Genomic DNA, 16,619 nt, shown 5'->3' on the forward strand with positions numbered 1-16,619 from the left:
CTCTTTCCCTCGTATTTGGGCGGATGTCTTTTACCAAGCGGAGCCCCTCTAGCTGTCCTGACATGGCTCAAACCAATTACTGTGTTGTGGGGTTGGGAGCATCAGAGCAGCAGGGGCAGCTGCAGCCCTGCACGGACACACGCACACATCTTGTCAATGTGTCAGTTCATCACATCACACTGTGATATTTTATAAACAGCCTACATCCCTCTGTCGAGTGTGATGTTCTCCCTTCACAGTGCATCTATGATGTCTATGGATATTAGGATCAGCTGATGGTGCAGTTTCACTCGTGAGGCCGCTGCACCGTGTCACGATGAACGGGTTCATACTTGCGATGTGATGTCAGGTTCATCCTGAGGAGGAAACAGTGATATCAGGACTTTCATAATTCATAATTCTGGTAAAAAAAGTGTCAGAACTAATGAAACCTTCAATAATAATAATAAACAAAGTTAGAAAGTGTTTAATAGAAGATAATCAGCTCATAAGAACTTTACTTTGAGATTTGCTTTTAGCAATGAAAAGTGCTCTAATAAATGCAATTTATTATTATTATTATTATTGTGAGAGGGGAATAAAATGAGCCTTCTGATGAAAAAGTTTTTTTATGATTCCAAAGTCATGAGTGATCAATGTGTCATGATTCTTCCCTCGTGAACTTTTAGTTTCTCCTCCTGAACATCATTATTTAGTTATTCTTTGATCGCAATCTTCCTGGTGTCGGTTTTAGTGAAATTACTTTTTGTTATTCCTCGTATTTTGTTGAGTTTGGTGTCTCCTATTTTATTTTGAAATTCATTGCCTGTGCCCCCGTGTCTTTTCTTGTGATTGTCTGCACTGTTCTATTGTGTCTCACCTGAGTTCAATCGTCCCAACTGTAGTTCGGAGGAGCGAGGTCCTTCAAGGCCTCAGAAGTAGAATTTTAAAATCAGATGAATCAGAAACATCCAGCAGGCGTCAGACATGATGTTTGAGCATCACTGTGCAGGACATGAGGTGAGCAGCGTCTCTGTGCTCACCTTGAGTCTCACTTTAACGCACGTGCGACACCAAGCAGGATTTATGACCCGTCAGCTCGCCGTGGTCCAGTGATGAGAGACACACCAGTGTGATTATCTCGCAGAGATGAATGTGTTGCTCGAGGCCACCGGGGAATCAAAGAGCTGAAGAAAATGTACAGAAAACATTTCTGAAACGGACTGAACACATTAAACGTATGGTCTGGCAGTGAGGTGATGCAGAGCAAGAGCACAGATGTGACGGATTAGGACACATACTGTATATTCCATAATGTCCAGAGAACGACTGCAGCTTTAATGAGTCACTCTACAATATCGTGTCTGTTTATAAAACTGATCAAATGTTTCATTTTTCTTTCCATGTATTGACAATCTCAGATGATTCATCAGCTTCAAAGACCTAAGATGCTTTTTAAGGTGTTTTTCTCTTCTCATGTTGAGCCAACGGTGACTGACACAAGTTTTAACTGATTTTCCCGACTTGTCCAAACTACAATATCTCATCTGCAGCGATCAGTGATCATCCAGGACGTTGCTGTCAGTTGGAACTTGGCACCGAAGCAGAAAGGAACAAGACAGTTGTTTTGCAAACAGGTAATGGAAATGGCTCAAGTCCCACTAACAAATTACAGCTTCAGATGGACAGAGATGCTCTCGGCGGGACACGAAGGTGGAGACAGTGCAGACGCAGAATCCTCACTTCACAAACAAACACAAGCAGAAAAATCAAATACAAACATCTCCAGTAACATAGGAAGTGAGTTTATTAATCACAAATCGAGTGGTTCTAAAATAAAATAAAAAACAAACATTCTACTGTGAGTCTGCCGTCGTTCAGCTGGAAGACAGTGACGGGTCAGCTGGAACACACAACCTCTCAGTGTGTCTGAGTGTGGTCGACTCTTTGGATGAATAATTACAATGATTAAACCATCGCTGCTTTGACAAGTCAACTTCTTCTTGAGCCTAATTTTACCATGTGTCTTTACCAAAAATAACTCCCACTATATTTAGGCACTAATACTGTATATCAATATGTCTACTTCAACATGTCTGCACCTTCAAATCTATGGAAAAAAAACAACTATGTACAAATGTTCAGATATGTCAAGACGGGCGGTGACATCATTCCTCTCAAACACCCTGCTTGTTGTGGTCGAACCTGACAGCGTTGTAGAAATGTACAAAAGGGAGAGAGAGAGAGAGCTGAGACGCTCCGACTGAGGGGAGGCAGAAGGCACTTAAGAGGAATGACATTTATCTCATGTTCTGTAACCTTCCTGGGTTTATTCCTTGTTCTCTTGGTTCCTTTATGCAACGTGATCACTCAAACAAAACAAAACTTCCTATGTGCAAGTGTTGGGCAGATCGTCTCTACCACGACTGGCGCTCGGTAACATCCGACCACGCGTGACGTTCAAACAAGACGTTCGTCCGTCAACACGAGCGCAGCTGATGTGATCAAATGTTACCTTTCCTCAGCCTTACAAATGGAAAGAGTTTCATGTCGCCTCAAATAGGATTTCTTTTTTCCAGTTTTCACCACTTTACATAATCTTGATAGAGAGAAACGGATATCTATATACAACCAGTACAACTGTGAAGCCTCCAGAGCACAGCAGCGTATCAGTGTAGGGTCACTTCTGTCAGCCTTCACAGAAACATCATCAGGATGAAACTTAACGTCTAAACCTCCGGTCAGACTGAAGCTCAGACACGTTACACATTAGTTAAAAGAGTGGAAACAACGACCAGGCAGGATGACGAGGAGGAGCACGTGACCCCTTCAGGCGACTTGTCCTGGTCCTGATCTTTGTACCAGATCAAGGCGTACCATTTCTCCTTCTGTTGGGATCTGGAAGGCTGACTTCTAACCCTGTATTATTATTATCATTGTCATTATTATCATTATTATGATGATGTAATACTGAACATATGTATGACAGCACAACTCTATCCTGGACAGTAAGTTCAATATATACAAGAATAAGCACAGAAGGACACTTAACAAGTGAGTGTGTTTCACAGCATTCCACTGGCACTCTTTAAATCCTCTGACTAAGACTATCTACAAATATTAAAACACCCAAGTCTCTCGCTTCCCCAGCAAAGAAATTAAATATGTAAGACGTCCGCCTTGATATGCTCACACAAGTCAATTTGTCATCTTTCTCTCGTTCTGATCACTCAGGTGGAAACGCTTGATGCAAAGTGGTTAACGTATGACACTTTAAAAAAAAATCCACAACCAAATAATAAGAATAAGAATTAAAAAAAACACATGTTAGTATTTTACAAATATTTAAAAAAGTAAACCTTTATCTATAGGCATTTTAAAATATATTCCATCAAAAATAGTCTGACAAATTTCAACAGTAGAAAAGAAAGGTTGTACAAATGACAGAAGGTTTGAAGTTTACAGTAGAACACTCCGTCGTGTTACAACATGCAGCAACTGTAAAGTAAGAGAATCGAACCCAGGTTCTACTGTTCTGTGAAATCTGGTCACCTTTGGCAAACGTGAGTGGTTGGATCTCAGTCGTGCTGAGAGCTCCGTGGTCAGACACACTCTTCCTCCTCCTCCTCCTCCTCCTCCTCCTCCTCAGATCACAAATGACGACTTGTGTCTGAAATCCCCCTGCGGAGAACAAGCAGCCGCACAGGAGCAACATGTAAGAAACACATCACATCACACGGGGTTCATTTTCCTCATGGACTTCAGAAGAAGAACTATTTGTATCTATGGCTAAGCTACAAAATGAGAAGCAGGAAGAGAACAATTTCTGCTACAGTAGCTGCAGAGCAGAGCCGTTTACCAAAGGATGATCCCAGTCACATTCTGAGACTGGTTGTATTATACACATGATACACATAGTATACATAATACACATGATACACTTGATCCACTACTGAAACAAAAGAAGAACAACATGAGGCCGAACATTAAACAGCAGAGCACCAGGGGCTGATTACAGTAGCTACTGCTACATGAGGGAAGGTTACAGACTTCATTTTTCATTTTCATTCATAATATGACCCTGTTAGAAAACACAACCTGCCTTTCACTTATATTATTTATATTATTTTGTACAAACAGGCCCATGATAGTAGAAACTGCATTGTCATTCATTTGTAGCTAAATAATAATAATAATAATAATTGATGGGTATTAGACGTCATTATTTTTTTAATTACAGCGTTACCGTATATGTTTTCAAAGATCAAGATCGTGTAGATCTATTCCACAGCTGTGGTTCATCACGGCGCCATTAAATCTGTTTCCATCAAGTTTATCATTTGATGCAAACAAAATTGATCCAGTCGAAAACAGATGTAGTTCAGATCTTTTATCCACTAGCCGAGTAATACATCCTCTTATCAACAGCAAAGGTGGAATTTGAAGTCACTTGAAAAAAGTTGCATCTAGACTTTGTATTGCTGCTGACAGACCGAGGAACTTGAAACACTGCTTGTTGGTCTTTAACACCTTTTGACAATATCATGTAGAAATTCAACAGACATCACTTCTAACTTTAGTGTACAAACCTCATCTTCCGTCCTGACGTAGTCGACTCCGTCTCCTTTAGCTGGGACTTTGTAACTGAGGGACAGAGAGCACACGGTGGTTAATGATGGGGAGGTGGTTCAGGTGGCCCATCACGGCCCCATGATGGGACCGTGGTGGGACCGTGATGGGACTATGACGGGACTGTGATGGGACAGTGACGGGACTATGATAGAACCGTGACGGGACCGTGATGGGACCACAATGGGACCACGATGGGACCGTGACGGGACCACGACGGGACCGTGACGGGACCATGACGGGACCATGATGGGACCGTGACGGGACCACGACGGTACCGCGACGGTACCGCGATGGGACCGTGTCTGACGACTCACTTGTTTCCTGTCTGTTTTTGGCTGGAGAAGTATCCTCTCTTGTAGGCACAGCAGATGCCCACGGTCATACACAGCAGCACTATGACCACCACCAGGACCCCCATGAGAATCCCCACCAGGTTAACATCGTCTGCGGAGTCCAGCACAGAACGGAGACATTACAAACTGACTGATGGTGAAAGGAACTGTTGATGGTTGTGACACTGCGTCTGTGACACACTTACAGACTTCCATCTCCTGGGGCTGACACTCTGAGTATCCTGCATCGTTCTTCGCTCGGCAGAAATACTCCCCTGCATCTTCTTTTCTGACTGCGATGAACTTCTACACGGAAGGAATCACAGAGCAACTGATTAGATCTGATTAATGCAAGGCCCTAATATGAAACTGTCAGCGTTTGTTAAATCAACAGTTGTTTACTGAGGTTTTACAACACACAGAGTTGGACTGTGACAGAAGATGTCACAATCTGTACAAACCACACTCGGCATGGAGGAAAACCAGAGTAATGAGTTACTGCGTGTGGAGGAGGAGGAACATTCACATTCATGTGGATCAGAGACTTTATATGTGAACATGTAACTGTAGCAGACGAACTGCTGTGAGCTCATGGACACATCAGACAGAACATGAACCTGCTGCAGGGCTGTCAATCATCAACTCTGGTCAGTCAGTTATATCCAAACTATCAGAAACGTCCATGCAATAATAGAAGTGATATTAATTTGATAGTTCTAACATGTCAGATTTACTGAGGGCGTTTCATCCTGTGATGGCAGTAACCGTGGAGACGGAGAAGGAGCGAGATATTTCAATGAATTCATAAAATTATAGTTTTTGTTGACCCACTCCTACTTTATGTGTCAACAGTGATGTATAACAACGTGTTCCTCTTCGTGTCTGTTCTCTGTGATGAGAACTTTTTAAAATAAAATACAAAAAAAAAAGAAACAACAGTGTACCTTTTCAAAAAAGAAAGTTTCATATGCGAGGAAAAAAAAAAATTGATTTTTTTAAACTACAGGAAAAATTAAAATAGGACATTTTGAAAGGTTTTTCTTCACATTTTCAAAAATGAAAACAAAACCTTTCTTAGCTAAATAATGGAACCCAATCTATTACATAATAATAATAATAATAATAATAATAAAACATTTCACAACTCCCACTCTCTACATTATTTGGAGGAAATGATTTGTTGTTCTTCAGAGGAGGAGAGGGCTAACTGACTTATCTGTGATCAGTTTAAAAATATCAGATGAGTTTACAGTTCTGAGTCAGAAGCTGAAGGTTGACAGAGACTGCACGAGGCTCTGAGCACATCGAGAGCAAGTGAGAATTGAGGAATGTGCAGACGAGGGCAGCAGATTCCCCTCGTGGCTCAAGCCCCTTCGCACCATCAACTGTCTCCCCAAAATATCTGGCCCCACCCCTGGGCGTCAGGCCACGTCCCCGCTGCCCCGCCCTTGCCGCTCATGCGTGTCCTTGTGCAAAGACATGCGCACACATACTAACCAGAGTTCCTGTCTCTGCGTTGAGAACATACGAGGAGTTGAAGAACTTGAGGCTGGTCTTTGGGTCGTCCGGAATCTCCTCCCTGTTCTTGAACCACTGGTACTGGGACTTGGGGAAGCCCTCCTCCTCCACACAGCTCAGCTCCGCCGGCTTCCCAAAGGGCACCGACTTCGGGACACTGCACTTCGGCACCACTGGCTTCACTGTGGTGACACGGAGCATACGATCATCGTCACTACACTTCAGTTTGATAAAACAACTGACAGCATTGTGTGGTGACACTGCTCGGCCTGTGATCCACTGTGATGCTTTAAAATAAAAACAATGTCACCCTGACCGCTCATGGTTCACTGAACCGACCGCTCGGACAGGACCGAACATGATTTTTGGCCTGTGCCAAAAAACGCCACCAAAACACGCGCTTGCTTTCTTTAGAACTGCAATTCAGAGCAGATGCAGTTTCAGAGGTTTCCTCTTATAGCCCAGAACACGCCTCCGCAGCTGGGCAGGTCTGCTCCAACACATCCTGTATGTACGGTTTCATCTTACAGTGTCAATCACTGAGCAGGGCACAATAATAACTTCTAATGTTTCTGTCAAACACACACACACACACACACACACACACACACACACACACACACACACACACACACACACACTTGACACATTGATGATGCAGGTGAGTAAAGTACCTCTCACAACAAGGTCGATCACAATCTCATCGAAGGACTTGTGGTCGTCCGCAGCAGAGACCTCACAGCGATACTTAGCTGTGTCCAATCTGGTGGCGTTGGTGATGAGTAACGTGGCAGGTTCTCTGATCACCGCTCGGTTCTCCAGGTCACCTACACGTGGAAGAACATGTGCGACAACATCAGTAAAAGATGATTCAATAAATGACTGAATAAAACAGACTAACATAACTCATATTTGACCTGAGATCTTCTTCTCGAAGTACACATAGCTCGGTCCACCGTTGGTGATCTTCTTCCATTCAATTCTGGGGTTGATTGTGGAAATGGACTCAATCAAACATGATAACTCAATCTCTGCAGGACAGGAAGTGAAGGGTTGGGACGAGGGTGAGATTCAACACTGATGTGATGTGATTGTTCTGTTGTGTTGGTGTTTGTGCACTGGCTCTTACTGTCGAACTCGTCGGTCCATGGTGACTCGTTGTCTGTCCTCAGAACCACGGCCAACACGCTGAAGTAGCCTGCAAAATCATACACACACACACACACAAATATATATATGTAAAACCATAAGAGACTCTCCGGGGCATGAATGATCATGATACAGTGACCATCTCATGCCCCCCCTCCTCCCAGTCATCTTTTATTTCACAAACACAATTTAAATGAACATAAATGTCACTTGTACATCATCAGTGTGATGATCTGAACAACCTAGCCTTGTTCTTTCAGTGTCCAATTTTAGTCGTGTTGGTCAAACCATTGTGTGTGTGTGTGTGATGAGGGTGTGTGTGTGTGTTTGTGTGTGTGTGTGTGTGTGTGTGTGTGTGTGTGATGAGGGTGTGTGTGTGTGTGTGTGTGTGTGAGTGTGTGTGTGTGTGTGTGTGTGTGATGAGGGTGGGGGTGTTGTTTCTATGCACAGTGGATAATTGCGCAGGGAGGCATGTGCCCTTTTCAGGGCGAGCTCAGCGAGCCAGTAGTTCAACTGCCTGCCGAACCCCCCGCCCCCCCTCTCTCTCCGTCCCTCCCCGTCTCTCTCTCTCCCTCTCTCTGGGCCTGATGCTGTTGCCCATGTGGGACTAATGGAGGATCTGTGTTGGTACTGTATGTGGTGGGGGGTTGGGGGGTTGGGGGTGAGGGGGTTAGGGCCTTGGGAGGCAGCAGTGACTCATCGTGACAGGCAAACACACATGAATGTTATCTAACGAAGATGCTCATAAACACTTCCTAACACACAAAGTCTCAAATAAATGAATCAATGAACGACCACTGTGAACGTGAAGCCCCCCTGTATGGTGCATACTGTAAGTACAGGGGTTGGGCCTCTCATGATCTGGAGCCACAGCAGACAGGCTAAGCTGATTAGCCCACAGTCTTTCAGGAGATCATGGCAAGACGACAGGTTGTTTTTAGTCGTTGCTGAACGGACTAGGTCACAATTACACTTGACAATAAGACCCCGCCCTCAGGGAGCTCCTGGAGCATCCAGTGATCAAACTGATGTCACTTATTCACAGAAGTATGAAAATAGTATGTATAGTAGCAAAGCTTTTGACATGAAAGCTGAGATGGATTTATTTTTCAGATGACAAACGAGGTTCCTCAGGGAACCTGATGTCAGACGTCTGCATCGGAACAGCTGAAACTCGAAAACGCTGGCCAGTGACGTTCATCTTCACCAGCAACAATATTGATTTCTGAATGTATATGATGCTGCACAGTGTGTTAGTGCCTGATCAACACCTTGTCATCCACCTGTCACATCTTTAATATTAATATGATTACAGCAGAAGGCAGACAGTTGAGTCATGTGTAGAACTAAAGTCCATTCATTCATTGACAACTGTTTTCCTATGATGACTTCTTTGTTTTATAAATGCCAACATGTGGCTGTTCCAGCTTCTTGAATATGAATATTTGCTCTAATGGTTTCTTATGGACAACAAGACATTTGATGATGTCATGTCGGTCTCTTTGCCGATCAATTGTCAGATTTATCAGTTCATGAACTTTGAGCGTTCATGATGTAGCTCAACTGTGGCCTCCTCACTTTTTAAACAATCCTGCTCCGTATCCTTTCAGCAAAGGCTGAACAACAACAAGAACGAACCTCTGGACTGTAAAGTATGTGGAAGTGCTGACTGTCTGTCTGACACATCCTTCATCCTATCTGTGTTCTTGTCTCCTTGACACATCACCCCGACCGATGATAACTACATCCTCGTTGTTGTGTTAGTGTGCGGCCGTTGTCCTTCAGGGTGGTCCCTCTGGCTGTTTGCCTGTCAGGTCACGATGTGGGCAAAGGAAACACTCATAGCTGTTACATGTCATCATGACATTCATCGCTGACATGCATCATGACGACTGTCGGGAAAAGTGGATTCCCAAGAGAAATGGGAGAAATGTTGTTGATGTAAAAGACAGGATGTGTAGTGTGTGAGGAGCTGGTACAGTGATTGTTACAGTGTTGAGATTGTTACAGCTGGACACTGGGTCAGTTGACAGACACTGTTGGGCGGACAGGTTGGTTCTGAGAGCTGCTGCGAAGCTGCTCGAACAAGATATAAGGTCACAGAGCAGATTACTGATGTGGCACAAGATCAAGAAAACACCTGCGATGATCCAACAGCCCTCTGTGCTCGTGGGTTCACGGCCCAGTGCGACACAAGACAGAAATTGCAGCTCATTACAAAAGGTGAGGATTTGTTTTAACCAGATGTCTTGGCTCTGTGAGTAGCATCACCATCACCATCACTACCATCTGACATCAGACGCCTTCTCTGAGAGAAGCCGTAGAAAAGAGCCTCGTCAGTAACAGGTTTGAAACCATGCAGGTGCTCTGTGACCTATATTTCCTTTTCTCTGTGTTTCCTCCTTGCTTGGACACAGCTGTGAGATATGGCAATCTGAAAATCTGCATCAAAGTTTTATTTTTCTAATCTTCTAATCTTGGTGTGATGCCGTCACAAAGCCCCCTGGTTTTACATCACTGAATAAAACAATAAGCAGAGAGGAGCTGGGTATGTGTAATGAACCCCTCCTCTCTCCGTTGCTCCCCTGGGAGGCCGCCCTTGTTTCCTCTGCTGTTGCTTGGTGAATCCTGAGCGGTGCGGCTGGTATCAGAAATAGAAAAGGTTCAATTAAGCAACCGGTGATATTCCCTGTGGAACATCTCCGCCTCGTGCCTGTGGAGAATATTCCCACGCCCCTTTGGAAGCTCCCACATCAAAGTACACTACTATCTTGAGTCGAACTAAGACAAGTCTGGATTTCTGAGAGTAAACAAGCTGTTGATAGACGACTCATCATCCTGTTCCTTCATTATCCTGTTCCTTCGTTATCCTGTTCCTTCATTATCCTGTTCCTTCATTATCCTGTTCCTTCGTCATCCTGTTCCTTCGTCATCCTGTTCCTTCGTCATTCTGTTCCTTCATTATCCTGTTCCTTCATTATCCTGTTCCTTCATTATCCTGTTCCTTCGTCATCCTGTTCCTTCGTCATTCTGTTCCTTCATTATCCTGTTCCTTCATTATCCTGTTCCTTCGTCATCCTGTTCCTTCGTCATTCTGTTCCTTCGTTAACCTGTTCCTTTATTATCCCTTTCCTTAGTTATTCTGTTCCTTCCTTATTCTGTTCCTTCATTATCCTGTTCATTCTTACCTGTTAGAGACGTCAAGTGCAGAGGAGGAAATTCATTTTCTCCCCTCCTCTAACAGAAATGACCTGCTGCTCCCTGACTGACAACTCCAAGGCCTCGTCTTCTAATGGCGTACACACACATACACACACACACACGCGCACACACGCGCACACACACACACACACAAACACACACTTTCTGTGCTGCATTAGGAGTTTAAAAAGCAGCAATATCTTTAAGGCCTTTCCACAGGCACAGCAGAATGTGTGTGTGCATCCAAACACATGTGCAGAGCAAGGGGCATGGATATGAGAACATACAGTTCATGGTACATATTCACTGCATGCAGCTAATGTTACATGGAGAACATGTCCCGGATACCCTGTTTCCAGTCTGAACACAGGTACACAAGCAAACCAGAGCAACGCGCAGCGATGATGCTGCGAGGAGTGAACACACCGTGGTGGAGAAATGAAGAATGTAAATGCTGAGACTCAACTGGCTCTTCGTTGTCCCACAGGTAAATCAGATCATCAGCCTGAGCTGCGTGTTCTCTCCACCAACACTGAACATTCAAATGAGAAACATGCTCATCATCACATCAAAAGTCCGCCAGAAAACACAGAGACAGCAAAAAGCAAACAAACAGGTCATTAGCAATGTAAATCTAAATGCAAGGGAAAAATAATTAGTCAAAATTTCTCACCTATAAAATTCATAAAGAATTTGGCACAAGGCAAAACTGACTCTTACTTAATTAGATCACTCCTGCAGCCTACCAGTAAACATATATATGTCGTCTATATATATATATATATGTGTGTATATATATATGATGAAGCCCTGCTCTTCACGCTTCATGCTGCCAGGTCTCCCTCGGGGTTCCTCTGGTTCGTCCCTTTAAGGAGCCACAGAGCTCTACAGAACTCAGAACTGCTTTTAAAGGGTGTAAATGTTCATGTTCTGTTTGTGGCAGCGGACACCACGGCTCGTAGAAGTTCAACGTTAGCCCAGAGCAGAATGTGAACAAGCAAAGAGAGAGGGTCATGGCCAATGTGTGCACCCTGTGTTACAATGTCAACATAAGGAAAACTGAAAAGACAACTAACTCCAGACTATGATCACTGGTGACTCACATGGAGACATTCTATTGTTACTCAGTGTAAAACAAACATATCATAACCTAAAATCTATGTCATGTCCAACACAAAAGGCCTGTCAATCACTAGGGGAATGTCCCTTTAATTATGGATCTGTAAAGCACTCTCACGTCTACCAGCTTCACCCTGAGGAGATGATAATTTCCATTTGACAAAAGTCTATGATGTCAGCTCAGCTGGGACACAAATTCATTCATAAGAGCATTATATTACCATAAGACGATTACAGCCACATCCCAGACAAAGCATGTTGCTGCAGTTCCCATAGCGATATTGGTGATATTTCCATAGTAACTGGATCCTCTTTCTGTCTTATCTGCTGCCCTCCACCCCCCGACTCCCACTGGTGACCAGAGCAGGACGAGACCCACCTGTTGTGGTCGCAGTGGGAGAAAGTGACTAACAGACCTCAGAAGAGAGGAGGAGTGGGGCTGAGCAGGCAGGACGGAGACCCCCAGGTTGTCACAGCTGTGGTCATCCAACTGTGTCGCACTCTTCACAACACAAGTGTGTGTTTAACTGTCATCTCCCCACACACACACACACACACACACACACACACACATACACCAGTGATGTCTCTGTTTGATCGACAGGGGAAATCACTTTCTAACTGTTTAGTATTATTATTGCAGACTGAATCTTTCAACAGGAGGCATCTGATGCTGTGAGCGTGAGCCAAAGTACAAAATGACCTCAGGCGTTATTCCTTCTGCTGTTGTCCTGTTGGTCCTCGACACTCACTGTAAGAGCCTGAGGGTGAAGTGACAGTCTGTTGTGAGAGGACGGAGTTGAGGAGGAAGCACATGCAGAGAAGTTAAAAACGAAGATGCTCCTCGGCTGCAGAGCAAATGTCACCGTGTCTGAGTTCAGGACCCGGAGCAGCATGTCACCGAAGGAGCACACACTTCACATGTATGTCAAATATGCAGCTATATTAAACCTACGGATAAATGTATCACATGCCGATCAGGCTGAGTGGTCCGCTCACTTACAGCACTTCTCCTCCTCCCTATTTCTGTGGCTGTAACCTTGAATCATCATCTACATAATAGTCTTACAGGAACGGTTCAACATTTTGTCTGATTTACTGTCTGGTGTAGGGTTAGATGAGATGATTGATTCCACCCTCCGATCTGTTTGCTGAATATAAGGCTACAGGAGCAGCTGTTAGCTCAGACTGGAGACTTAAGACTTGAAACTGCAGCGGGAACAAAATCTGCCCAACCAGCATCTTTAAAGCTGCTGTAATCTGTTTCCCCAGTTCTGCCCTTGGTGCTAAGCTACGCTAACTGGCTGGCCACAGTAGCATTTATTCTCTATGTATTCTCCAGACATTAGAGTCATATCTATTTCTCTGCAAGAAGGCAAATATGTTTCCATAAAATGTTGAACTATTCCTTTTATAGTTCAACATGAGGGGGGAGGACCCTCTTCCTGTGGCCAGGGAGCTTAGAGTCTGCAGAACCATCACGTGAGCATCAAAGAGATGAAGACGAAGAGCAGGGGAGGTGAAGAAGTGTACGTGCATGAGAGCACTTCCCCTGAGTACGGATGAGAAACCCTTCTGAATATTAAGAGCTCATTTCACTGATCTAAAATGAAGGACGTGAGAAGGAACAGTCGTCCTGTTGTTGGTCCTGAACTCGGGCTGAGGTCCCGACCTGCCGTCCTACTCCAGGTGGATAAACATCTAAGTCGATTTAAATGCGTCCGATCTTTCTGCAGGTGTAGTCAACCACGGCCCAGCGACCCCACGAGGGCTCCTTGTGTATTCATTTATTCTGCGTTTACATATGCGGCTGCTGCAGGCCCTCATCTGAGCCCGGTAAGGCCGAGCAGCCCATGTGCCTTACTGCTGGTGAGCCCTCTGATCTGGGCAGGGTCAAAGACTCGGGCCTGGGCCAATGAGAGGACGGCGGCTGGCGGAGGAGCCGGCGGTGTCACTGAATGCCTGGGAACCTGTCACTTTGCGTCAGCGTTAGCGTCCACGTCTGACCTGCTCTCACTATGACCTCAAGCTAAGTCCTCGCTCACAGGACGGGACCACACAGCAGCAGCAACTTCTACTCTCCCACCTTACACATCCCTGTCGAGACATCAGGGCCACACACGCACACGCACACACACACACACACACACACACACACACACAGATTACAAAGGACACAGACTTGTTAGGTTGAGCAGTACACTGAGTTGATACACACCTACAAACACTAATCATTACATGATTACATATTTATCATTTCATTTGAACTGACATCATTAAAGTGAATTATGTTTACCTTCTATACCAACGTTATGTTAAAATGTTAATTTATATCTGTCATGAAACGGATGGATCCTAGATGTCTGCTGAATAATAGACACAACACGACTGCACAGTATCTTCCTCATCATGACGGACAACTGTGCATTAAATCAATCATTTTGACATCATGTACACTGTTAACCCTTTATCAGTGTATCACTGTAAATACATGTAATACAGTCAAACACCAACACCTTGTGAACACAAGGCTGTAGATCTCCACAGAAGGACCAGTGATAATAATATTATTCATTCATTAAGTCATGTGAAGCATCTTGGCCTCAGATAATCAGATCCTGGCTGCTGCATAAAAATAGAGCCGTTGTTTGGTGTCACATGGTCCAGGCTCCGGCAGCCAATGGAGACCTTTGTCTAGTGACACAGTTTGTGGCAGTGGCAGCGAGTGAATGCTTAATGAAACAGAACAATAGTGTGTGGGTATTGTGATGGAGGGGAAACATTAACCATCAAACACACAATGTGGAAGTGCAGACGTGGATCTATCGACCCGGAGTCCAGGCCTGAGATCCTGGTGGAAAACCTGATCCACCATGAGTTCTATTTGAGATGCAGTGTAACTCCAGTATTGCACTCTCTGCTGAAACACTGTGCCCCCCCCCCCTCCCGCGCCCCCTGTCTGAAACATGACCACGTCTGTACACAAACACCACTGGTGCACTCACAACTCAGACACTGATTCAAATATTAGTTAGAGAAATAACACACAGCGTATTGTGTTGTGAGATAGTGGAGACACCGGATCGATTTCTGTCCGTCTTAAAGCTTCAGCTGGTGTCAGTGCAGTTTAGTAATGATGCGGCCAATCACAGTTAATATAGTGAGATGATGAGCGGCTCCTTCACCGGAGTGGGAAGAGGTGAGCGTTCACATGTCCAGACATTATTCATAATGGCTGTCAGCACTAGGCAAAGCCCCGCAGGCGGCTAATTGGGATCCCTCCCAGGTAAGAGGGAGGCAGCAGGAGCTCTCCCTCCCTCTCTCAGGCACCAGGGAAACCTTCACCAGTGCTCCATGATGAAATCATTTTCTGCTCATTTTTCTAACGCAGGTCAGCCTCTTGAAGGAGGCACTGAGAACGCCTTGTCAAAACACATCCAAGCATGAGGCCAAGAGGGCGAGCCGGGCCTCCCCTGGCGCAGCATCCCTGTTATGTGAACAATCTGACATGCCACACATGTTAGATGTCCAAATGAATTGGGGAGCGCTGTGGCGTCAGCTTAAAGGAGCTCCACCAGCGAGGGGTGGGGGCTAATTCCACTCACTGCAACAGTTCTTTAAGGGCCGTAGAAAGAGTCAAATCCTGAGCTCGCACACTGGAGCAGCTACCACAGAAATCTGTGTTAAATCGCACCACACTCGGTGCCAGAATTAGCTCCTCACCACACTCTGCACAGATGGCATCGGAGGCACTCGCTGCAAATGCTTCACATTCTAGTCCAGGCGGCCTGACCCCTTCCTTAATCCTAATTAGGAATGCAATTTCCACGCAGGCCTTTTTGGAAACGTGATGAAAATAAACATTTGTGCGGCTCCAGCACTGGCTTATGGGAAGTATTAGTTCATGACAGTGACGCCATTTTAAACCGATCACTAGAGCAGGGTTATATCAGAGACTGTTGCTCCTGTGCACTAACCTCTATCCTCCCTGGGAGTCAGCGATCAACTGCTCACATCATAATACATGCTGCTAAATCCCTGGATAACATTCTGCTGCTCGGCCCCCCGACCAGACGCACCACACCTCCCCCACCTGACGCGCGCACACACACACACACACACACACACACACACACACACACACACACACACAGCCACACCTTTTCCAAAGCATTCCATTAGCACGCCACAACAGATTAACCAATAATTCCTCTACAAAATATGAAGATATGGAAATAGTCACGTTTGCAGGTATCAGGCTAATCTACCTGCTCTGATATGAACAGTTTTCTGACCAGCCAGCAGTTCCTGTAGATGACAATGCTCCGCGTGGCCGACCAACAAAGAGCTGAGCCTCTGTGCCACGGTCTCATTGTTGGGTGTGGACGGTGAGCGGAGCTGACCACGATGAGCCGAGGCTCAACTGACAACCGAACAATAACACAACGCCGTGTTGACTTAGCCGGTCCAACAGCATCAGTCTGCCTCACTTCCTGCCTGCTCAAGGGCTGAACGGAGAGGGTGCGGCAGCCATCTTTATCCTGCACACGTCTACAGCATGGACAGGTGGTCTCGGCTCATTGCGATGAAATGACACATGTAGCACGGATTAAACACACAACAAGTGAAGCCTAATGAACTCCCGTGTTTGAACGTGCGTAGCTGCAAATTTGTGTCACTCGGGACAGA

General features: G+C 45.1%; 1 protein-coding gene across 3 annotated transcripts in view; it reads right to left on the reverse strand.

Annotated features, from left to right (window-relative positions):
- Positions 1-1,768: 1,768 nt before the first annotated feature.
- Positions 1,769-16,619, reverse strand: part of jam3b (junctional adhesion molecule 3b) — a 28,577-nt gene continuing 13,726 nt past the window's right edge. For 2 of the 3 annotated variants that reach the window (XM_035625807.2, XM_035625808.2), the window contains 8 exons: positions 7,591-7,659; positions 7,379-7,492; positions 7,136-7,288; positions 6,441-6,643; positions 5,150-5,249; positions 4,926-5,055; positions 4,569-4,623; positions 1,769-3,660 (listed from right to left, as the gene is read on the reverse strand). In XM_035625807.2, the coding sequence (XP_035481700.2) occupies positions 3,625-3,660; positions 4,569-4,623; positions 4,926-5,055; positions 5,150-5,249; positions 6,441-6,643; positions 7,136-7,288; positions 7,379-7,492; positions 7,591-7,659 (860 nt within the window). In that variant the 3' untranslated portion in view covers positions 1,769-3,624. Of the gene's footprint in view, positions 3,661-4,568; positions 4,624-4,925; positions 5,056-5,149; positions 5,250-6,440; positions 6,644-7,135; positions 7,289-7,378; positions 7,493-7,590; positions 7,660-9,248; positions 9,393-16,619 lie in introns of those variants that run through there. The other variant, XM_035625806.2, reaches the window with a different exon arrangement.

Source organism: Scophthalmus maximus, chromosome 2 (genome assembly GCF_022379125.1).
Source record: "Scophthalmus maximus strain ysfricsl-2021 chromosome 2, ASM2237912v1, whole genome shotgun sequence".
NCBI classification, from domain to species: Eukaryota; Metazoa; Chordata; class Actinopteri; order Pleuronectiformes; family Scophthalmidae; genus Scophthalmus; species Scophthalmus maximus.